This window comes from Eumetopias jubatus, unplaced genomic scaffold (assembly GCF_037043125.1).
Source record: "Eumetopias jubatus isolate StellerSeaLion01/CBP00866 unplaced genomic scaffold, mEumJub1_p1.0 scaffold_2, whole genome shotgun sequence".
Lineage (NCBI taxonomy): Eukaryota > Metazoa > Chordata > Mammalia > Carnivora > Otariidae > Eumetopias > Eumetopias jubatus.
The window spans coordinates 161,340,635-161,364,725 of NW_028274808.1; the positions used below are offsets into that span (position 1 = coordinate 161,340,635).

The following is a 24,091-nucleotide window of genomic DNA, read 5'->3' on the forward strand; positions in this document are numbered from 1 at the left end:
ACCTCATAAGCAAGGTGGTATTCTTGGTAGCTTTGCAGAACGTTGGATTGGGAAGGAGTTTTTGCTTCTAGTGCAGAGTTCAGTGACTGTGGGTGAAATTTCCTTTTTCTCCCCCTTCAGCCAGAAGATAGACCCAGACCAGGATCTTTTGTTCTGCTTTTGAGTTGAAATTTTCTCTTTGCATGAGGACTTTGTTATGGTGTCGCTAGGCGTGTGGAGAGCTGTTTTACAAACCAGAGTCTCTAGCTGCTTTTTAATGTCCTTTCCTGTGATGACTTGGGATCATTATGTATCCCAGGGTCATCTTTCTTCAGTAGCAGACGTTTTTGTTTCTGTTATGATCATTAAATGCGGTCATGTTGAGATTTTTTTTTTTTCGTTTAGTTCTTCCTACTCAGTATCCTATAAGGCATGGAAATGACATGCTACCGTGGTGCAGAATGGAAATGTGCTTTAACTGCCTTCTTGTGGATGACAGCCCCCGGGGAAAGCCTGGAGAGGTCCGGGAGGAGTTGGGGCTGCAGTGTGACGGTATTTAGATCATGGGTTCACAACAGACCTCTGCTTTGTATGAACACCTGACCTTGGCAAGTTCCTTAACCCCCTTTACCCTCATTTCCCTTAGCTATGAAATGGGGCTGGTGAGTCTCCAGGAGTGATTTTTTTTCTGGAGGGAGAGTTTTGTTTAGTGTTGCTCACTGGGACTGGGTGACCTGTCTGCTGTCTGAGCAGGACGGGCATCCGTAGCCACCTTGGGGTATCGCGCACCCAGTGCTTAGGTGATGAGGTGTTGTGGGACTGGGAGCCAGAGAGCACATGCTCAGAAGCAGCTCTGGGTCTCTGCCTAGTCCCTGGATCTGCAGCTCGGGAATTACTAAAAATATGAATGAAAAGATCATCTCCCCCGACTGGTGATCAGGAGTCTGGGCTGTGAATCCGAATGGTCTGCATTTGAGTCCTGTCTCTGCCTTTATAGGCTGAGCGAATGTGAGCAGGTTCCCTTCATTTCTTACTGAGTAGCACAGGGATGATAAATGTCATCCGGCTTGGGCTAGTGGATGAGATGAAGTGAATATATAGACATGAAGTCTCTGAATGAGTGGCACATACCACTTACCCTTCCCCCCGTTTGCCAAATTTATTCAATTAGCAAATTTGTGTAAGTAAGAGCAGGGGAGAGAGGCAGAGGGAGAAGCAGGCTCCCCCCTGAGCAGGGAGCTGATGCAGGGCTCGATCCCAGGACCCTGGGATATGACCTGAGCTGAAGGCAGATGCTTAACCGACTGAGCCACCCAAATGCCCTCGTTTCTATTTTTGATGCTGTTTTCTCTTTTTGCCTTGTTAAAACTTAATATTATTTTCTTTTTCTACTTGGCTAAAGATTCACAGAGCTTAAAACCATTTGGGGGGAAAAATCCATTTTCCTATTGACTACATCCTGAGTTTTTCCTGACTTCCAACCTCAATTTTTACATTTCCTTTAAACAGGTAGCAGTGTCCTATAGAGATTTTATAGAAAAGGACAGGTGTGCTGTTCACTGTGGCTACTTCAAGGGGTGCCTTGGAGTTAGGGGTTTTCTTGTACGGCTTTGTGACCTCTTCAGGTTTTCAATTTCTGCCATTCTGGGATTCCCAGGGAACTCTGCCTCCTGGAAAGTCAGTATGGTGTAGTGGTCAGGAGCATACTGGTATGAGTTCAAACCCGGTTCCATCACTCGGCTGTGTGAACTTGGATAAAGTTACTTACCATCTTTCGGTCCCAGTTGTCTTATCTTTAAAATGGGGGCAATAATGGCATTCACCTCATAGAGTTAAATTGTGAGGATTAAAGGAGTAAAATACACATCACGTCCTTGCAGCAGTGACTGGACATAGTAAGGATGATTTGTGTTATTTATTGTTATCATTACTAATTACAGCTGGGGGACCGGTGGCCTCAACTCTTCCTTAACCATCCTTGAATTCTGGCAAATGCTCCTGACTCATCCTGAGATCTTGGGCTGCGTCACCTCATTTTTGTTTCACTCTCTCTGTAAGGCTGTAGAAATGACCCTAAATCATCAGAAGTCAGGGAATACTAGTCCTTGTGAAAACTAGTTCTTTATATACATTTGTACTTTGTAAACTTAACTTGATAAGTAGAATGGCCTTTTGAACGTAGACCTAAAAATGTGTTTTCAGCAACAACATTCACTTTGCCTGTCATATATTTTAATGTAATTAATGACTTGTCCTCTGTGTACTTAGGAATCCTTACATGTCGTTTTTGGCCTTTTTTGTGTGTGTCCCTTCTTTGTACAGACTCGAAAGAGAGCCTGCCTATCCTAGGATATGAAAAAATGGGCTGTCCTGAGGTTATCTTGGGCAAGGAGGCTTACTTCTCTTGGCCTTGGCTTTTTTTGTCTGTGAAGTGGGTCTGGCTGATCTCCGGGGTGCTTCCTGGTCTCTGCGGTTTTTTGTTCAGGCACTCCCATGTTACGGCAATATTCTCATCGGCTTTTATAGACCTTGCAGTGCCAGTGTTCTGATTATATCATCCTCTGGAACAAGTCTGTGTCCTTTTTACCCCCCCCATGGAAGAAATTCTAATATGCTTTCCTTATAAACTGCTTTTAAAATCGCTTTAAAAAGAAATGCCTTTCTGTCTCCATCTGAGGCATTTATGATTCATCCTTCCCGGTTGTTGTTGTTTATTTGGTGATTTTTGTAGCCCCCCTCGGCAGTCACAGAATTGCTCTCAGAAGGGCTTTGAAGAGCTAACATTACAGTCTTCTTGTTGGAACTTGTCCCAGCCCAGATTCTATTTTTAATGAAGTGTGGCGCATTGTTTTTCAAAGGTTACCAAATTTTTTACTGATGGAAATAAGATCTTTGTGTTTCCATACCTCCAGACCCTGTGATTTACCACCACAGATCAGTGTTTTTGTTCAGCATCTGGCCTCCCACTTTGCCTTTTGTGCTTCTGTGTGGGGTGCGAGCAGGAGTGTGGGCTCCCGGGTTGGTAGTTGGTACCTTGCAATTTACATAGTGCTGATGACATTCCCGGTTTTGCTTGATTCTCCCTGCGCCCCCTGAGCAGTAGGTTCACAGGAGACCGGCTACCGTCCCCTCTCAGCCAGGAAACCAAGGCCAAGAGAGGGGAGTGACCAAAACCAAAGGCAAATTCCTACTGGGAGGAAGAAAATGGCCAAATACAGTCTGAATTACGTGCTGAGGGCTTTAGATAGCTGGTCTGCAGGATATTAGTTTGCTAATTTTTACTAAACTTTTTGTATGACAAAAATAATGTATGCTCAGAGTAAAACATGTAAATAGTTGGTAAGAGAACATGAAAAGCCCCTTGGTGACCTCCTCATCTCCCAGCCCCACTCCTAGACCCTGGTGATAGTGATAATGTTAATAATTTCTCCGGTATTCTGGAAGGGGCTTCCACTAGCATGGAGGCGGTGAACGCAGGCAGACCAGGTCTGCTGTGTTCACATGTGGGCCTCAGGTACAAGCGTTGTGCACGGAGCAGGGCTCAGTTACTGTTGATTAAATGAATGGCGTTTCCAGTATTGGCCTGCACAGTGACATTCTCGCATGTTTTAACTTATTACTGTATCTTGGACAGACTTTCGTAGCAGTACTTGTGTGGCCACTTTACTATTTTTTTTTTTTTTTTTTAAGATTTATTTATTTGAGAGTGAGAGCATGCGCATGCACACACGTGAGGGAGCAAGAGAGAGAAGGAGAGAGAGAATCTGAAGCAGATTGTGAGCTCAGGGTAGAGCCCGACGTGGGGCTTGATCCCACAACCTTGAGATCGAGACCTGAGCTGAAACCCAAGAGTTGGATTCTTAACCGACTGAGCCACCCAGGTGCCCTGCAACTTTACTTTTTTTAAATAGCTGCATGGTATTCCGTCATATGGATTACTATAACTTTTTAACCAGTTCAAGTTGTTTTTACCTTTTTTCTGTTACAAACCTTGCCATGAGGTCCCTCTGAGACATTGGCTGCTGGTTGTTCCCTCGGTATCCATTTTCCATTTCTATTTTTTTTTTAAGATTTTATTTCTTTATTTGACAGAGAGAGAACAGCAGGGGGAGCTGCAGAGGGAGAGGGAGAGGCGGACTCCCCGCTGAGCAGGGAGCCTGACATGGGGCTCCATCCCAGGATCCTGGGATCACAACCTGAGCCAAAGGCAGACGCTTAACCGACTGAGCCACCCAGGCGCCCCTCCATTTTCCATTTCTAATGCTAGTCATAGCTGCTTAGGTGAAGACCACACTTGCCAAGATACCCTTGCAGCTGGTATGGATGCTGTACAGATGCCCCGGGTGGGAGGCGCGGGTTATGTCGTTGAAGTTTCCCATTGCTGCTGTAAAAATTTACCACACAGTGACACATTTATTCTTTTAGAGCTCCAGAGGTCAAAAGTCCTAAAATCAAGGTGTCAGCTAGGCTGCACACCTTCCAGGGGCTCTAGGGGGGAATGCATCCCCTTGCCTTTTCCAGTTTCTGAGGCTGCCTACGTTCCACAGCCCACAGCCCTTCCTCCATCTTCACATCTCCCCTCGGAACTCTGCTTCTGTTGACTCGTCTCCTCAATGACTCTTGCCTCTTGCCTCCTTCCTCTGTGTACCCTTGTGGTTACACTGGGCCCACCCAGATAATCCAGGGTCATCTCCTCATCTCAAGGTCCTTAAATTAATCGTACCTGCACAGTCCTGTTTGCCATGTAAGGTCACAGATTCACAGGCTCCAGGGATTAGGGTGCGGACATCTCTGAGGGGCATTGTTCTTTCTGTGACAGACACTCCCAGAGCCTGTGGGTGGTCAGTGAGGAGTTCCCTGAGAAGGATGGTGGGGTACAGCCAGGTGAAGAAACTGGGGAAGAGCCTTCGGGTGGGGGGTGGGATGGAATTTGAGGTGTGCTGAGATGTGTGAGGAACAGAACGAAGGCCGTTGTGACAGGCCAAGTAGTGGGTGGCAAGAGGTGACTGTGGAGACAGCAGGGGGAGTCACTGGTGGTTTTAGAGTAGAGTTGTATTTACAAAGAATACTTGTGCTGCCGCGTTGACAGCTGACTTGTGTTGACATGTTGACGTGGGGTTGGAGGTGGGCACATGGGTTGTTGGAGGCCGCTTAGGACGCTGTCATAATTCAGGTGAGAGATGCCAGTGGCCTGGCCTTGCTGGTGATGACAGGAGATTAAAGAGAAGTGAATGGCCCTGAGAGATTGGAGGAAAGTGAACCCAAAGACATAGTGGTGGGTGGGTTGGGCAAGACCCCCATGCTAGATCTAGTGTTGGCCAGGAAGGAGGCCACATTGTCATTTACTCTGTGGGGGAAACACCAGGAAAGGGTTGGATTTGGGGGGAAGGAGAAGGGAATGCTCTAGTTTGGAGTACACTGATTTTGAGGGCCTGTGAGACAAGCCATTGGAAACATCAATACTCATCCAGTCTGAATGACCTCAGAAGTAGGTTTTCTGGGATGAAAATGAAGTTGGAAATGATAGCTGCTGCTTGAGGCCACATGAGTGGTTATTGCTTACACCCTAGAGGGGCACAGAGAAGAGGAATGAGGGCCTCAGTGTCTGGAGAAGCCAGCAGCTCAATGTGCCCCCTGGAGTTGGCGGTGTTTGGCGCACATCAGGGATGAAGTGGGGGTAGAATCCAGATGAGAGATGTGTAGGTGAGGAAAGAGCCAAGTCTTAAAGAGTATTATGGACAATCTCTAACAAATTGTGTTAATTTCCTATTGCTGCTATAACAAATTACCGTTAACTCAGTGCCTTAAACAATCCAGAGTTTTCATTTTACGGTTCTGGAGGTTAGAGATCTGAAATGGGCCTCCCTGAGCTAACATGAAGGCAGTACAGGGCTGTGTTCTTCCTGGAGGCTCTAGCAGAGACTGTGTCTTGCCTTTTTCAGTTTTCAGAGGTTGCCTGTGTTCTTGGCTCCTGGCCCCCTTCCTTCATCTTCAAAATTAGCAAAGGCTGGTTAAGTCCTTCACACTTGGCATCACTCTGATCTATCATTCTGCTTCTGTCTCCCACTTTCAGGGATGCTTGTGATAACATTGGGTCCACCAAGAGAATCCAGGACAGTCCCCCTATTTTAATGTCAGCTGATTGGCAAATTAATCGCATCTACAGCCTGAATTTCCCTTTGCCATGTAAGGTAATGTAATCACAAGTTCTGGGGATGAGGATGTGGACATCTTTGGAAGACCATTACTCTGCCTATACACATACATGTTCAAGTATAAACAGAACAGTATAAGGAGCCCCATATACCCAGCACTCAGCTTCAACAACGCACTCTGTCCCCATTTCTCCCCACCTCACCACTGGGTTATTTTTTTTAAGATTTTATTTATTTATTTGAGAGAGGGAGAGAGACAGCGTGTGCGCACATGAGAGAGAGCACAAGCAGGGTGGAGGGGCAGAGGGAGAGAGAGAAGCAGGCTCCCGTTGAGCAGGGCTCGATCCCAGGACCCTGGGATCATGACCTGAGCTGAAGGCAGACACTTAACCGGCTGAGCCATTCAGGTGCCCCTCACCACTGGATTAAAACAAATCTTAGAAGTTACTGACTCATCTATAGTTGTTTCAGAATAGCGTTCTTTAAAGAAGTTGAGCTATGATGGAACAAGAACACGGGGGAAGTCACCGCGGGAGAGGTGGGAGAGTGTGCACGCGTGTATTTTTAGTGGGAGAGGCACTGAGGCATGCTAAATTCTTCACTTCGACATTCAGAGCACTGGGCCGAAATGACATGTCAACAGCTGCCACAAGCCTTCAGGACAGGCATGTTCAATTCTGATGAGAAGGATCTAACCGTAGAGGAGACATCGGCTTGGACAAGAGAGAGATCGCCTTCATTAACAGAGGGACATAGGTTGGAAGATTTGGGAGTGAAATTAAGGGAGTTCCTCTCTGCTGGTTTAATTTAGTTCAATTAAAAAAAATTTTCCCCATTGAATCACAAAAGAGATCTATGGGGTGTGGAAGTTTTGATGAGCTCTGGGAAAGTTGGAAATAGTCATGGTGGTGTGGAGAATGAGTGCCCTGAAGAGACATTGTTGGAAGCAGGACACGTTCGGGTCCACTTTGGTGAATTCGGGTGAATCCAGTCAGCTTGGCTGTGTGACTTCCAGTAGCGTTGCACATCTGTGTGGGTGTGTGTGTTCAGAGAAGGTGGACAATTTGGTTCCTACTGGGTTCGTTTTTTGCTAGGTGGTGTGCCCAAAGGACAAGGTTAGGGTTGTTTGTAAGAGCAGTGGAAATCATGATCCCTAGACTCTTAAGCTGAATAAGAAAGAAGAGGAATGAGTGGCTCTGGGGAGTAAATGGAGCCATGGTGCTGGGATGCTTCAGAAAGCCAGCAGGCAGAGCTGAGCCCGGATTGACTTTAGGGCAGAGAGCAGATCCCGAGTACATCTTTGGGAGTGAGGCGCCAGAGTGGCGTGGACTGAAAGACAGCTGGACAATAGGACATCCAGTTACTGAGAGAGCAGGCTGTTGGAATGCTCCTCCACATGGGGATGGAGACTACCCCAGATGATGGCAGAAGATGGCAGGTAAAGGTGGGTCTTCCGTGAGTGGAGGTCAGCCAAGCAGAGGAGACAGGAAGGGCCTTGCAAGCGTTATGAGGCGTGGGCCTCAGAAGGGCAGGTGTTTTGACCAGTTATTTCTCTTAAACATTGCCCTCTGTATGAGTGATCACTTCCCCAACTCCCCCTCCAATGGGAAAGTAGTAAGATAGGTAGAACAAAGCAGACTCGATCCAAGAATTCCTGAATAGCAAAAATCATGGATTAACTTGAATATATGGCTACCTCATAAAGAGAGATTTAATGAGCTCTGTCTCCATGTGCTGTACTTTTATATCTGACATTCCTCCTGGGCTCGAAGCCATATATTCTAATGTTGCTTCAGATATGGCTGTGGGTATATTTAATATGCATTGTTTATATTGATTTATGATTGAGATGTAGCTTTTTTGAAAGTTTTTAGTGATTTTGTCTATACTATAAAATCCTGCTGTAATATGGTAAGTATCATTTAAAAGATTCAGCATTGTATATGGGGTTGCATTATTGTGAAAGGTGATGAAATACACACGAAAAATGAAACTGTTGAACGCACAGATGACCACTCAACTCAAAGTCTCACATGACAGGAAAAGGAATTCAGCTTGGTGGGCCGTATAATGGACCTAGAAGACACAGGAAAACAGGATATCATGACAAGGGGATGGAATTGCCATTTCTGCTGTGGTTCTGTTTGCTTAAAATTGGGTTATTTTGTATTTAACATTTTCTTGTTGACAAGTGACCATTTTGACTTATTCTCGGCCCACCTTTTGGCCATTTCTTCCTGTGAGAGGAGATGCTAAATATATGAATCAAAATAAGTAGCAGCAACAGATTTATTTTTTTATAAAACATAACAGTGTCTCTTCCTTTCTATAATACATATCCCCCCATCTTTGAGATTCTGTGAACTGAGCCTTCTGTGGTTAGCCTGAGGATGTGAGAAGGCTGAAGAAGGATGGTAGAACCACGGGAAGATGTGGAGCCTGATCCCCCCTCCAAACTACTTACCTTATTGGACTGAACTTTGGTCACTTTTCCTCAGACTCATCTGGGCCTTTGGGGAGCAGTGGTGATCAGTGTGGTATTGCTATGGCCACTTGGCCCTTAGCAGTTTGTTTGATATGGTTGCTGTGCCTAGCATTTGTTAAGATCATGGGCTCCCAACTGTGACTCCTGGGTTCAAGGCCTAGCTCTGCCACTTACCGACCGCTTACTGACCATGGTCCTTGGGCAGATTTTTAACTGTCGTAAACCTTATGTTACCTGTAGGATTGTTGTGAGAATAAATAGCACAATCCCTGGCACACAGTAGGACTACCCAGTAACTTCCCACCATCTAGTTGGAGCGTTAAACGTGGCTTCACATGACTTACCAATTTGATGTATTTGGGAAGTGTTGGGTTTTAAAGTGTATTGCTTCCTTATTCACCGTATTCCCTAGACATTTCACTTTCCCAGGTAAGGCTTTTCCCTGACCACCCCATTTAAAGCTTCAGCTGTCTACCTGCCACCCCACCCCCATGCCTCTCCTCACCCCTCCTCACCCCCCCCTCCCAGAGGTCCACACCCTCATTTCCTACTTTGTTTTTCATCACTGCACTTAACCGCTTTCCAGGATACTATCTCGCGTATTTGCTTTTTCTTTCCAGCTGTCTGCATCCGCTAAAACATAAGCTCCATGAGAGTGGGCTTCCTTGTCTGTTTTGGTCACTGTTATGTTGTCAGTGCCTAGAACAGTGCCTCGCACATAGTGGGTGCACAATAAATCTTCATCAGAATGAAGAAATTGACTTCAAGAATGGTGATATGAATCTTTATACCACTAAGTATTATAAAAACTGCTGAGCTTAAACATGTTTTATTCACGAGTTCTTAATGATAGTTTGCTTACTTGCCTATCTCAAACCAACTTTCATAGTGGAAGATAATTAAAGCCAAGTAGAACAGGTTTGAAGGGATGATTAAGTTGCATGAGGAAAAGAATAAGGCTGACATTATTAATTCATTTACCGATTTACTTCTGACACCTGTTTTCCTAGCATGAACATCACCAACCACCATGAGGACCAGGGGTATCAATAGTGGACTGTCTTAAGAGTCTGTTGTCCATTTTACCTACAGCAGAACTTTTATTTTTCTCTTTTAGGGCACCAATGCCTCTGCTCTGGAAAAAGACATTGGTCCAGAGCAGTTTCCAATCAATGAACACTACTTTGGATTGGTCAACGTAAGTATTCAAAAATGTATTATTTTTATCAAATGTTTTAGAGTACTGAAGCAACTCCATGGCAATTTTCCTTATGACCAATTTTTAAATAATTGTTCATGTGCCTTAGTTCCTAGGAATGGTAAATGTTGGGGAGGGAGAAGATTAGTCCAGTGTTTGAAAGTGTCAGTTGTCCCGGAAAAAAAGGTTTAATTATTGCATTGTTGGGTCGGATTCTCACTTCCCCATCTCTGCTTACAAGATTTCCTTTGTACACATAACTTTTGGCACCATTTTATTAGACTTTATGGCCAGATCTGCTTGTATCATCTGGGTGAGCTCCTTAGGCAGTCTTTGTTTCAATATGCATCAGTACAACCAGAATTTTAAAAGTGTTACCAGCTCATCGGCAGTAACTGTTCAACAATATAATTTGACAGTGGTACTGAAAACAGGGGCAGGTTGTTGGGGGGGAAGCCGGGATCGCTGGATCTCAGACTTCCTTGGCCTCCTTTTATTGGTGCCCAGCCCTGGCCCCCTCGTGTATGGCCGCACTTAGCAGGTTCTGCTTCCTTGGTAAGTTGATTATGACTAGGTAGTAAGGCAGTATTACCTGCAACCCTTGTGAGCATTCTTCCTCGCCTGATCCTCTCCTCCGGCCTGGAGGTTTTCCACACACCTGGTGTTAACTCATAAGTACCTGGTTTTCCGGAACAGCTGCTCTGAGCAGAATCTGTCAGTACCCAAGTGTAACAGGTAGTAATTGCCACTGGGGAAGCTAGACATATTCTCAGCGAGGGAATGCTACTTGTGGCTAATGGAAAGAACGTTGGCTTTGAAGTAATACAGACCTAAGTCTGAATTGTGCCCAGCTATTTATTAGCGGTGTAATCTTGAGCAAGTCGCTTGGCCTCTTTGAGCCTCCATTTCCCCATCTGTAAAATGGAGACCATACAACATCTATCTCTTGGGTTATATAGTGAAGGATCAGTGAGAGCTCCTATTGAAGATCCTGACATGAGGCTGAGGCACATTGTGGACACTCAGTGAATGTTAGTTCCTTTTCTTTCCCAGGAGTCATCCCCTGGATCAGGGCCAAGCATTACTAAAGGGTGTCTAGGTAAAGGTGGAGGCACTGAGTCAAAGGGAAGAGGATGTAAGGAGGAAGTCTAAAGCACTAGAATATAGGGCATTGTGTTGGCAAAATACTGACTTCTAATTTTAATAGCTTTTTTAGCTATTTTGCACAGGCCTCTGCTTAGCCCTATGAAGATAGTTATTCAAATTGTGAGAAATTCTGCCTTAGCAGAAAACACAAATGGGGTAAAAAAGAATTAAAGCCGTTTCCTAGTTTGTGGAAGTGTTGTGAGATTAAATTTATTAATAGCTTCATTTATGTTCACTTCGAATGGTAATTCATGAAAGTTCCAGCTTCTCTTTAAAGAGAGGTTTGTCTCCTATTACATAATTGTGTCAAAGTAGATTAAAACATGTAAAAATAGGAAATGTTCTATCTTAGCATACGTAGAAATGTCCCATTAAGTATGGCAGAGCATCTGTCTCACTCTTGGGAAAATGACACACAAGCCAACAACCAGTTTTGAGAAGATGTTCATATTCTATTTTAATCTTACACAGCATTTTGAAATCTATGTTATTAATCTTGTGATTTCTTTAAATTGTTTCCTTTTCGTTTTCCTGTGGGTGGAAAATTCTAAAGGGAGAGTGATAGTCTCGACGGTGTTCTTCCACAGAGTTGGTGTCACGGTCTGTCGAAAACCGATGACATGATGGCATTTTCCTCTTTAATCATCATCTGAGTAGCCATGGTTTTTGTGAGGAACAAAATATTATGGTGTGAGTCCTCATGTGATTATGTAGGAGACCAGGAACTGAGTGCTGTTGTGTTGGGACGCTTGCCATCTTGGCAGAAACCAGATTGAGGGTGACTTAGGAGTTTGAGGGGAAGAAGCTGGTGGGATGACCTAGGGAGGCAGCTCTTTGCCTCTGTGGCTCTGGAGTGAGTGACGACATGCATCCTGAAGCAATGCGCAGCGCCACCAGAATCTTGAACAGGAAAAACTAAAACAAGTGTCCGTGTAGTTAAGGCTGTTTCACCTGAGCAAATAGTTCCTAGTTCCTGGATTTCTTTCTGATTTGGATTTTTATTTTCTGTCATTGGAGTTTCCATTTGTTGCAACATGGCCTCTCTTATTTAGACAGCTACTTTCCTGGGTCGCCATATTATGTCCATGTTTCTCCTCTCTCTCTCTCTTTTTTTTTTAAGATTTTATTTATTTGTCAGAGAGAGAGCACAAGCACGGGGAGTGGCAGCCAGAGGGAGAGGGAGAAGCAGACTCCCCACTGACGAGGGAGCCCGACACAGGGCTTGATACCAGGACCCCAGGATCATGACCTGAGCCGAAGGCAGACACCTAACTGACTGAGCCACCCAGGCGTCCCTCCTTTTTTTTTTTTTTTTAAAGCACCAGAAGGTCTCCTTAGATTTTATTTTATTATTATTTTTTTAAAGATTTTGTTTATTTATTTGACAGAGAGCGACACAGCCAGAGAGGGAACACAAGCAGGAGGAGTGGGAGAGGGAGAAGCAGGCTTCCCACTGAGCAGGGAGCCCGATGTGGGGCTCGATCCCAGGACCCTGGGACCATGACCTGAGCTGAAGGCAGATGCTTAACGACTGAGACACCAAGGCGCCCCAGATTTTTTTTTTTTTTTTTTTTTAAATCAAGCCTCAATACTTATCATTTTAGGGACTTTTACGGGCCAGAGAGATCCCAGGCTGATGTAAACTTGTATTCGTTTCCCTGTTGCTCAGATAGTCCCTGGTGTTGCGAGGGGTTTACTAGTCTCTAGCATGGCGAGCAGGACACTGCTACTGGGAAATCTGGGCTGGTTCCTGGAGGGTGGACTTCTCCAGACCATGAACTGAAGCATCCCTGTTGTCCCTTGGCAGTTCGGAAACACGTGCTACTGTAACTCTGTGCTGCAGGCGTTGTACTTCTGCCGGCCGTTCCGGGAGAATGTGCTGGCATACAAGGCCCAGCAAAAAAAGAAGGAAAACTTACTGACGTGCCTGGCAGACCTCTTCCATAGCATCGCCACGCAGAAGAAGAAGGTTGGCGTGATCCCACCAAAGAAGTTCATTTCGCGGCTGAGAAAAGAGAACGGTGAGTAATGTGTTTAAGGGTCCAAAATAAGAATTCATAGTTCTGTGGATCCTCCAAATAAATCTCCCCTCTTTCTTTTTCTTTTTCTTTCTTTTTTTTTTTTTTTTTAAAGGGAAAAGAGTCTGGCCAACTACTTGAAAATCACTTTTTGTTTTTTTTTTAAAGAAGATGTAATTCTCCTTTTCCGCCCTGTAAACTTAAGACTGGATAAAAAACATGGTTATAAATTCAGATTTATCATTCCATTTTGGAATGGTCTTTTTATTTGCCCCACATTGGGAGGAGTTTTTCCTGGGTAGGACCATTGTGAGAGAGAAAATTGCCCAAGGCAGCCTTCTAAGCAGAACGCTAATTGGAATAAATAGGTTGGTACAATAATTGAATAAAATAGTACTCTTAAAATCTTGTCATAAGTGATTAAAGTAAATGTATATTGTCTAATCAGAGCTCTTGCTGTTTTAAAAATAATACCTCCGACTTTTGCCTAAGACAGTTGAAGGATATTGATATGTTCATATTATAAAAATGACCTGTCACCTGATTTTTTTTTTTTTTCTTCATTTCTGGTTTTTCTATCTTCTTTTTCGGGAAAAGTGGTAGTAGAGACTAGGTTATTCCAGAAGCTTTGCATTGGTAATTTCTACTACTAGAAATAGTTGATATGGCAACTTGTGTTTATCCTAGATTTCAGCCTTACTCCAACAGACTTGCACAGTTAATCAGATGTTTGTTTTATAAAGTCTCATTTAATTTGATTGCTGTCTTTTAAAGTTGTTGTAGTTTATACGTACCAGAATAAAAATAATCTGAGCAGGAAGCAGAGCACTCCCGAGTCTTGTCGCGAACATGATTAATAATGAAGTTTCACAGCTGCATTCATCTCTTGATTGTCCTTATGGCAGGGAACAGCAGTAAGCTTCTGGAATCATTTGTGTTTGGTTTCAGAACACCATCAGATAGATACATGTATCCCCCATGTCCCATATGTGTTTCATTTAAGCTGCTTCCAGTCTGGTCCAGGGTCTAATATGATCTTTGGGAAAAGGAGAATTACATCTCGATAAACTGCAAAATGAATAATTGATCGTTGGCGGTCACGTCATATTAAATACTGATATTTTATCACAGAACTTAGGAAATAATTTCTGGGGTTTTCTGTAAAATAAAAATTTTGGTAGCGTTTACATACGTGATGACTTTAGGGAGATAGGGGAAGTGTAGTTCTTGGGTGGTAGGAAAAAGAATAATGAACAAAAATTCTTCTAAAATTTACCCATTAAAGTTGCAAAATAGAGATGAATATATGTGATACCTGTCCCGTTGACATTTCAATATAAAAATTGAAGTGTGCACATAAAATTAAGCATTTTGTTTGCTTTTCAAGAACTGGAGATTGAAATAATGACCTTCTCTTTTCCAGATCTCTTTGATAACTACATGCAGCAGGATGCTCACGAGTTTTTAAATTATTTGCTAAACACTATTGCGGACATCCTGCAGGAAGAGAAAAAACAAGAAAAACAAAATGGAAAATTAAAAAATGGCAACATGAATGAACCTGCAGAGAATAATAAACCAGAACTCACCTGGGTCCATGAGATTTTTCAGGGAACGCTGACCAATGAAACTCGATGCTTGAACTGTGAAACCGTAAGCACTGAGAGGCTTTCATGTTATTTGCTTGTGCGTATTTGTACAGGCTCTGTTGTGCATGAGTGCACTGTGGTCTGCAGCACCTAGTAGTTGTCTGCAATATATGCAGACGATTCTCTTGACGTATATGAGCCCCGGGGCAAACTTTTGGAAGCGTGTCTCCATCCAAGATGTCTCAGCTGGCTAAAGCAGACGGATGAGGGAAAATCTCAAAAACTGGATTGCTTTGCGTCATGGGCATATTTGAGGGTCCACCAATTGCACTGTTAACCTGGACCTCCACCAGTTATCTTGAAAAGATTTTGCTCACGCAGAGGTCCCCATGTGAGACTTAGAATAGACCATCTCCCCAACTTAAAGGAATCAGCTGTGGGTTGGTGAACTTGAAGTTGGAAGTCAGGCTTGGCTTTGGATTCTGCTGCAGTTTGCTGGGCGAGTCCCTTTCAGTGCTGTTGCCTGGGCTGGGTGGGCTCATGTGTTTGGATGATTCTGGCACACAGTAGTCACTTACTGTAGTTGAATTCGAAGACACGGTCTCCGGGGCATGACTCAGGATGTCACATTTGCTTGGTGTATTGGATTTAGCTCTGTGAGGGGCCTCATCATTTGGTGGTTAAAAGCCCAGCTTTAGAGCCAGGCTGCTGAGCTTGTATGCTGCTGGTTCTGTCATGCCTTAGTTATGGGACCCTGGGCATATTATTCAACCTCTCTGTCTTCACTCTCTTCATCTGTAAGTTGGGTACAATGAGAGCACCTGTGTCATAGAGTCGCTTGGGAGGATGAAATGAGTTAACAGTTGGAAAGCACACAGAGCCATGCTTGGCACATAGCAGATAGGCAATAAATGTCAGCTATTATTATTTACTATAACTTCTAACAACATAGCAAGTCTCTGAGTTCATTAGCAGTCTCTCAGTCTCTTCACATCGTAAGAAAAATTCTGTAGGTCTGTACATTTTCTGAGGGGAGAGAGAGAGTACCTCTCATTGGTTCTGCAAAGGAGCTAGGACCCAGAAATGATTAAGAAATGTGAATTTAAGTGGGAGGCTCTTTGTTTTTTGGCAGTCTTTCTCCTGTCCTTTTAAACAGTTTTTGAATCAACGTTCTGATTTGTTCATTGTAGAAACAACTAGAAAACATAGCTAAGCAAAAAGAGAAAAAAGAGAGTAAAAGTTACTAGTGATCTCCCCACCCGGAGATGATAAATTTGTAACATTTTCTAAAAATTGTGATCACATTTGCCCAGAGAGAACTACTTGAACATTTTGAAATATATCCTGCCAAAACATTTTCTACACATACTTTTCTATCTAGAGATCTTTCCTCCCTCCCTTTTTCCTTCTGTCCCTTTATATTTTATATTCCAGTAAAATCCAAATGAATACAGAAGTAGAAGAGTAGAGTAAATCCCATATGGGTATTACTATGATTGTTAACACATCGGCCCATCTTGATCATTTCTTGTTTTGTGCCTCCTCCCCCACCCTTGCCAACCTGGTCATTTTTAAGCAAATCTCAGATGACTTATTTCATTTATAGTTTCTTCATCACTTTGTAACATATTTCTAAAAGGTGAGACATCTTTTTTTTTTTTTTTAAAACAAAAGCACCGTACCATTATCACACCTAAAAATAATTCCTTTAAACCATTATTCACTTAGTGTTCAGGTTTCTCTGATTATGTCATACTTTTTTTTTTTTTTTAGCAGTTGGTTAATTTGGTTAATTCACATAAGGATCTAAACATCATCCACACACTGCCTTTAGCCAGTTCTGTCTCAGTCTGTAAGTTACCACCCACCGCTCCCCCTCCCGTCCTTTTTTTTTTTTTTTTTTGCAAGTTAGTTATTGAAGAAATCATGTTTGTCCTGTAGAATTTCCCACATTCTGGAGGCATCCTGTGGTGTTAACAGGTACAATAAAATGGCAGTATGTTTCTGTCTTCCTATTCTGTCTATGTAACCCTCATATTTTACATTCCTTTTTCTTTCTTGCCTTCTTTTGTATCAAATATTTTTCTTTTTCTTTTTTCTTTTTGCATCTATTGTATTGTTAGTTTCAAAGTCTCTTAGAAGTTACTCTAGAGACTGCAATGTACATCTTTGCCATAGTTAATTTTTTACCACTTTCCCAGCATCGCTAGAACTTGTGGAATACTTCATCTCCTTTTCCTTTTGTGTTACTGTTTTGTGATGAACTCATGACTTTTAACATTTCACGTGCTTTAAATCCATTGCAGTTTTTTATTCTTCTTGATACTGAATGTATTTTTAGAATAACTTCACACCCTCTTAAACATCGAAATCATGGCTATATTGTAAATATTATAACTTGCAGATTTGTAGTCTTTTTGTTGTCTCCCCTCCTTTTGATAAGGGACTTTTCCTTGGCACCATCCTCACCTTACGTCTTGTGCCTGTTCTGCCATCAGTTCTGTCTGTTGTATCTCTTTTTCATTCTCTCCTTCTCTCAGTCCCCACTGCTCACACCCTGGCTCAGGCCCCTCAGCTCTTGACTGGCAGACTCAGCTAAATTGCAGTAACTTCTTACTGGATCTTCTGCCCTTTTCTTGCCTCCTCCATGTTCCTGTCCTAACTAATGCAGTCTGTTCTTTGAATGTTTGGTAGGACTTGAAACTTATTTTGTATCCCTAAAGTGCATCATTCAGTTTGGCTTGTCTTTTGTGTCTATATGAATGAAATAATACAACATGTATTCTGTGTGCGGTGTTTTGGGTTTGCTTTTTTGTTGAGAATCATTTGTGTTGTTACGTGATGCTTTCAATCGTTTTCATTGCCATGTAGTATTCCATGCATGAATATGTGATAGTTCACTAGTTTATTTCACTGTTGGTGGAAATGGGGTCGTTTCCAATTTGGGGCAGCTATGACCAATGCTGCTATGAACATTCCCATACGTATAATCAAGTGTACATAAATCTGTATATATATATATTTTTTTCTCTATATATTTTTAGGTCCTATGGTATGCTTATCAGAAAAATATCAAATCTCCAAAGTGGTCGTCCCATTTTACACATCCAGTGTATGATCATTCTCATTTCTCCACATTGTTGTCTATACCTAGTATTCTCAGATGGCTTCACTTTTCATATAGTGGCTGTGTAGCTGAGTATTATTTTATTCCATAAACACCTCCCCCTGCCTCAACCTGCTGTGTAAAGGTAAGGATACTGAGAAGGGTACAGTGAGAACCTTGCCTTTCTGGGACTTTCACATGGAAGACAGACATTAATAAAATGAATACTGAGTTTTGTCATTACAATTGTAAAATGCTATGAAGGAGAAGTACAGAGTACCCTATGAGCTTATGATACAGGAACCGGAACAGTGGGGTGGTGCATTTCTATGGTTAGCCGGGAAATCTGCCGCAGACGGTGTAGCTGGGCTGGTCCTTTGGTTGTCTTTGAAATTACCAGGGCTACTAAGTCCATCCTGTGGAACACTCGGTAGGAGTTTTCAGGAACGCTCAGATGATAGGCTTAGTCACATTTGTATTTTTTTTTTTTTTATCTATGAACAGGTTATTCAATCCCAACAAATGCAAATAATGCACCCTCAAATATTGTATGGCAGAAACTATCACCTAGCCTGTTACTTTCCTAGAGGGTTACCATTAGATGTGATAACTGTGCCCAGAGATTCCCTTCAAAACTTCTGGGTGATGGTGGGGCACCTGGGTGGCTCAGTCAGCTAAGCGTCTGCCTTTGGCTCAGGTCATGATCCCAGGGTCTTGGGATCGAGCCCCGTGTTGGGCTCCCTGCTCAGTGCGGAGCCTGCTTCTCCCTCTCCTTCTGCTCTCCCCCTGCTTGTGCTCTCTTGCTGTCAAATAAATAAATAAAATCTTAAAAAAAAAAAAAACTTTTGGGTGATGCCATAGTTTGTTGTTTTTTTTAAATTTTTTATTGTTATGTTAATCACCATACATTACATCATTAGTTCTTGATGTAGTGTTCCATGATTCATTGTGCATAACACCCAGTGCTCCACGCAGAATCTGCTCTCTTTAATACCCATCACCAGACTAACCCATCCCCCACCCTCCTCACCTCTAGAACCCTCAGTTTGTTTTTCAGAGTCCATCGTCTCTCAAGGTTCGTCTCCCCCTCCGACTTACTCCCCTTCATTCTTCCCCTCCTGCTATCTTCTTTTTCTTTTTTCTTAACATTTGTTGCATTATTTGTTTCAGAAGTACAGATCTGTGATTCAACAGTCTTGCACAATTCACAGCGCTCACCATAGCACATACCCTCCCCAATGTCTATCACCCAGCCACCCCATCCCGCCCACCCCCCACCACTCCAGCAACACTCAGTTTATTTCCTGAGATTAAGAATTCCTCATATCAGTGAGGTCATATACATGTCTTTCTCTGATTGACTTATTTCACTCAGCATAACACCCTCCAGTTCTAGCCACGTCATTGCAAATGGCAAGATCTCATTCCTTTTGATGGCTGCATAATATTCCATTGTGTATATATACTACATCTTCTTTACCCATTCATCTGTCGATGGACATCTTGGCTCTTTCCACAGTTTGACTATTGTGGACATTGCTGTTATAAACATTGGGGTGCACGTACCCCTTCAGATCCCTACATTTGTATCTTTGGGGTAAATACCCAGTAGTGCAATTGCTGGATTGTATGGTAGCTCTATTTTCAACTGTTTGAGGAACCTCCATACTGTTTTCCAGAGTGGTTGCACCAGCTTGCATTCCCACCAACAGTGTAGGAGGGTTCCCCTTTCTCCACATCCAATGCCATAGTTTGTTGTAATGGGATTCCAAACATTATACTTGGTTTGTTGAAGTAAGAGCAAATGTATGAGTGTCTTTATGGAGGATGGCACACTCTGAAAAACCTGTATTTTTTAATTTTTTTAAGATTTTATCTGAGAAGAGAGAGCATGAGCAGGGGGAGACAGAGAAGCTGACTCCCCGCTGAGCAGGGAGCCCATTGTGGGGCTCTATCCCAGGACGTCGGGATCATGACCTGAGCTAAAGGCAGATGCTTAACTGACTGAGCCACCCAGGGGACCCCTGTATTTTTTTATTTCTTAAAGTGATTAGACTTGAGGCAGGAGTTTTCTCTAGGGTTACTTAGGTAATCACCTCCATTTCTTAGATCCTTTAACTGGATGGGATCCTAGGAGTCATCCATTCCTTCCCTGCCAGTGCCCACATCCCTTCTGTGACATCCTAGCCAGTTGGTCACCAGCATCTGCTGGCCTCTGTCCAGAGATGGGGAACTCAATCTCTCTGGGTGATGCATTCCATTTTTAGAAAGCTCTAATTGTTAGAAAAGCCCTCTACTTTCTAAGAAAATACATAGCCTGCAGGCTGTTTTTGAGGACTTAGTGTAAAAGAAGACCTAACATTTAAGTTTTCCTTCACAGGATCAGAAATATGGGGCCCCCTTTGAGTAACGTCCTTGGCCCAAGGCAAGTAGCCTTTAGATGGTGCTTCAGTCACAGTTATGAAATCTCACAGTGGGATTCAGCTATACTCGATCCTGAGCTGCAAATTAGCCCCTGGGGGAGCAGGGAGCCCTGCTATTGGAGCCACCCCACCCACCAGTACCTCCAATTGTGCAAAACTCTTTGTGCCAGTCTTCATGCTTTCAGAAAAACATAATTTTTTTTCTTGGTCTCGCCCTTTGTAAATGTTGCTTGTGATTGCAGTGCAAATGTCAACTGAGAGATTTATGGAGACGAACAGTTTCACTCTGCAATACACTTGGAGAGGCTATTTTAAGGGGGTAATTCAGTGCATACTTTTCCATATAACCTTGATCAAGGCACCTCAGAATTGCAGCATGGGGATTTTCCAGCCTAGCCTCAGTGCTCCTTTGGCTGTTCTTTGCTTGGTTCATAAGATTTGCGGGGCCACTTGGAGCTTAATTTTGTTGTTGTTGTTGTTAATTTCCCCCCTTTCCAGTAAAGCTGGGTTTTTGCTTTGCAAACCTGTGTTTTTTAGTGCTTCCCTGGGGCTTTAAGGCACATTTATATCTGTCACTGGAGCCAAAAGGTTGTCTAAAGAACTGCTTTATTAAGTACCAATTGCACGGCTCCTTCTTGCTTCATTTGCAGAGGTTAAAATTGATTCAGTAGAGCTTCTGAGCCCTTTGCAGCGGAGGAGCGGGGATGGGTGATGTGACCAGGTGAGATCACTGAGACGTGATTCTGAGTCCCTCAGGTGAGCTGTCATTAACCACCTTCCCTAAGCCCAGTGCTCTGTCGCTGCTCTAAGACAGCACATTTTCAGTTCCTGGCTGATCACCGTGGAACAGCACCTGGCCACCTTTTCTACTAAGCCAAGGAAAGGAGTCCGGGGATTCAAAGCACATTTGAATATGATGTTAATTACTCAGGACCTTCGGAAAGCTCATGATTTATGTGTATGCCCCACATGTTAATTTGTCCTACTAGTTGATTTGTAATTAATTAAAAAGAAGAGCAGGTAGGGTCACTTAATTTTCCTAGCTACCTTTTAAGCTAGTTTTTGGGGAACTCCATGCCCGGAACTGGGGAGGAGAAAGAATAAGATGTAGCCTGTGCTTGCTGAGAGTATTGGAGTCTTAGTGACATAGATGTTTCCTTGGAGACAAGCTGTATTTTCACTTAGACCAGAATGAGATCCTTGTGTGTGGGAAGAAAATGATTTCATTATCTGGCAGCTTTCTGGGGAGACAGGCAAAAAAGAAAAGAAAAGAAAAAAAAAGTTGCTTGATCACCCATTGCTTTTGACTGTATCAGTCTGAGTCAGGGGGAGAGAAAAATCCTAATGGAAGGGTTTAGAGCCTTGTGTTCAAATCCCCCAAGGGGTTGATCTACCTGAGCAGTGTTTTCTCACACTCTAAATTCTGGAAGCAGTTTACATTGGGAATTGGGGAAGTTACAGTAACTTTTTTCATGTAGTTAATTAGGTTTGTACCTTTCTCCGCTCCCTAAAATAACTAGAAAGAGAAAAGATTTGTGTCCAGCAGGAGACAATGTTTCTCTGTCAAAGCTTTCCTAGAACCTGATCCTCCCTCTCTAAGTTATATATGATTTTATATATGATTTTATCTGATCCTTTTATTTTCTCCTAGAAAAGAACCATTTAAGTTTAAAAAGTGTTACTAATTAAAAAATATAATACCTATGGATTATTTTCTACAAATCAGGCACAGGAATGTATAAAAAGAAAATCATTTATAATTCTGCTATCCAGATGCCACCCTTGGCTATTAGAAATCTTTCTTTTTGTTCAGTTATATAATATTCATGCATTTAGTAAGTACTTATTGGGTCCCCGCTAAATGCTGGAAATTATTTTACGTCCTAGGGATATAGCATTTAAAACAAACAGAAAAGATAGTCCCTGCCCTTTTGTTTACTAAATACACACTTTTAAAGTTATATGTTTCCCTTTAAGCACCGCTTTAGCCGCATCCCACAAATACTGATTTTTCTTTGTCATTTGTTCAAAATATTTTCTAATTTCTCTTGTGCTTTTTCCCCTGTGATCCATGTATTACTTAGAAGTATGTTGTTTAACTTGCAATTGTTTAGGATTTTCCTAGGTACCTTAATTTTATTGACTTCAGATTTAATTCTGTGTGGTTAGGGAGTATATTCTATATTATCTCAGTCTTTTAAAATTTACTGTGACATGTTTCGTATCCTAACATATGGTTTATCCCAGTAAATGTACTTTAAAACAAGGTCTCTCAACCTTGGAACTATTACTATTTAAAGTCAGATAATTCGTTGTTGCGGGATGCTGCCCTGTGCATCATAGGATGTTTAGCAGCATCTAGCATACCTACTAGGTGCCAGTAGCAGCCCCCAGGAGGTGACACCAAAAATGTGTCCAGACATTGCCAAATGTCCCTTGGAAGGAAAAGTTTCCTTTGCTGAGAACCACTCGGTTGAACAGAATATATATTTTGTAGTTTATACATAGAGTTCTTCAGATTTTCTATATTTTTCTTGATTTCCCCCCTAGTCTTTCTATTAGTTGCTGAGAAAGGGGTGTTAAAATACCTAACTATGATTTGGGGGGACGCCTGGGTGGCGCAGTTGATTATGTATCTGACTCTTTGTTTCGGCTCAGGCTGTGGGATTGAGCCCGTTGTTGGGCTCTGTGCTCAGCAGGGAGTCTGCTTGAGATTCTCTCTCCGTCTTCCTCTCCCACTCATGCGCTTTCTCTCTCTCAAATAAATAAATAAACCTTAAAAAAAAACTTAACTAGGGCGCCTGGGTGGCTCAGTTGGTTAAGCGACTGCCTTCGGCTCAGGTCATGATCCTGGAGTCCCAGGATCGAGTCCCACGTCGGGCTCCCTGCTCAGCAGGGAGTCTGCTTCTCCCTCTGACCCTCTGCCCTCACGTGCTTTCTATCTCATTCTCTCTCTCTCTCAAATAAATAAATAAAATCTTTAAAAAAAAAAAAAAACTACAATTGTGGGATAATTTTATTTCTTCCTCTAATTCTGTCAGTTTTTGCTTCATGAATCTTCTACCTTTTTTTTTTTTAAGATTTATTTATTTATTAGAGAGAGAAGGGGGTGGGGCAGAGAGAGGGACAGAATCGTTAAGCACTCTCCACCAAGCACAGAGCCCAGCGCAGGGCTCAGTCCCAGGACTCTGAGATCATGACCGAGCCAAAATCAAGAGTCAGCCACTCAACTGACTGAGCCACCCAGGCACCCCACTTTTTTTTTTTTTAAAAGATTTATTTATCTTAGAGCATGAGTGGGGCTGGGGGAAGGGGAGAGGGAGAAAAAGAATCTCAGACTCCCCAATGAGTGTGGAGCCTCACAAGACAACACAGGGCTCAGTCTCACAACCCATGAGATCACAACCTGAGCCAAAATCGAGAGTCGGTCGCTCAACTGACTGAGCCACCCAGGCACTCCTCTTTTACTTTTTAGAAAACAGCTTTATTGACGTATAGCTTATATGCCATAAAGTTCATCCTTTCAGTAATTTTCAAAGCAATTTGGTGAGTTGTGCAGCTATTATCATAATCCAGTTTTTTTTTCTAATTTTTATTGGAATCCATAATCCAGTTTTAAAACATTTCCGTTACACCAGTAAGATCCCTTGTACCCAGCAATTAATCTCTGTTGTAAGCCTCAGGCCACCACTAATGTTTAGTCCATTAATGTTTAATGTAATTACTGGTATGGGGGGGTTGAGGGCTCCCACTTTATTATTTGTTTTCTATTTATTTCCCCTCCGTTTTTTGTTATGTTCCTCCTCCTCTGCTTTTTTTGAAAAAAAAAATAATTTTAATATATGTATATATTGATATATGTACATACATATTTGTATAAACAGTTCCATTTTAATCTTCCTCTTAGTATGTATTTGTGTGTGTGTTGTTTGGGTGTTTCTCTAGAGATCATAATATATATCCTTTACTCTTCACAGTCCATGTACAATTAA

General features: G+C 42.6%; 1 protein-coding gene across 3 annotated transcripts in view; it reads left to right on the forward strand.

Annotated features, from left to right (window-relative positions):
- USP46 (ubiquitin specific peptidase 46) overlaps positions 1-24,091 on the forward strand; it is a 55,411-nt gene that overhangs the window by 11,772 nt on the left and 19,548 nt on the right. For 2 of the 3 annotated variants that reach the window (XM_028100706.2, XM_028100705.2), the window contains 3 exons: positions 9,737-9,817; positions 12,771-12,984; positions 14,405-14,634. In XM_028100706.2, the coding sequence (XP_027956507.1) occupies positions 9,737-9,817; positions 12,771-12,984; positions 14,405-14,634 (525 nt within the window). Of the gene's footprint in view, positions 1-6,052; positions 6,171-9,736; positions 9,818-12,770; positions 12,985-14,404; positions 14,635-24,091 lie in introns of all 3 variants that reach the window. The other variant, XM_028100704.2, reaches the window with a different exon arrangement.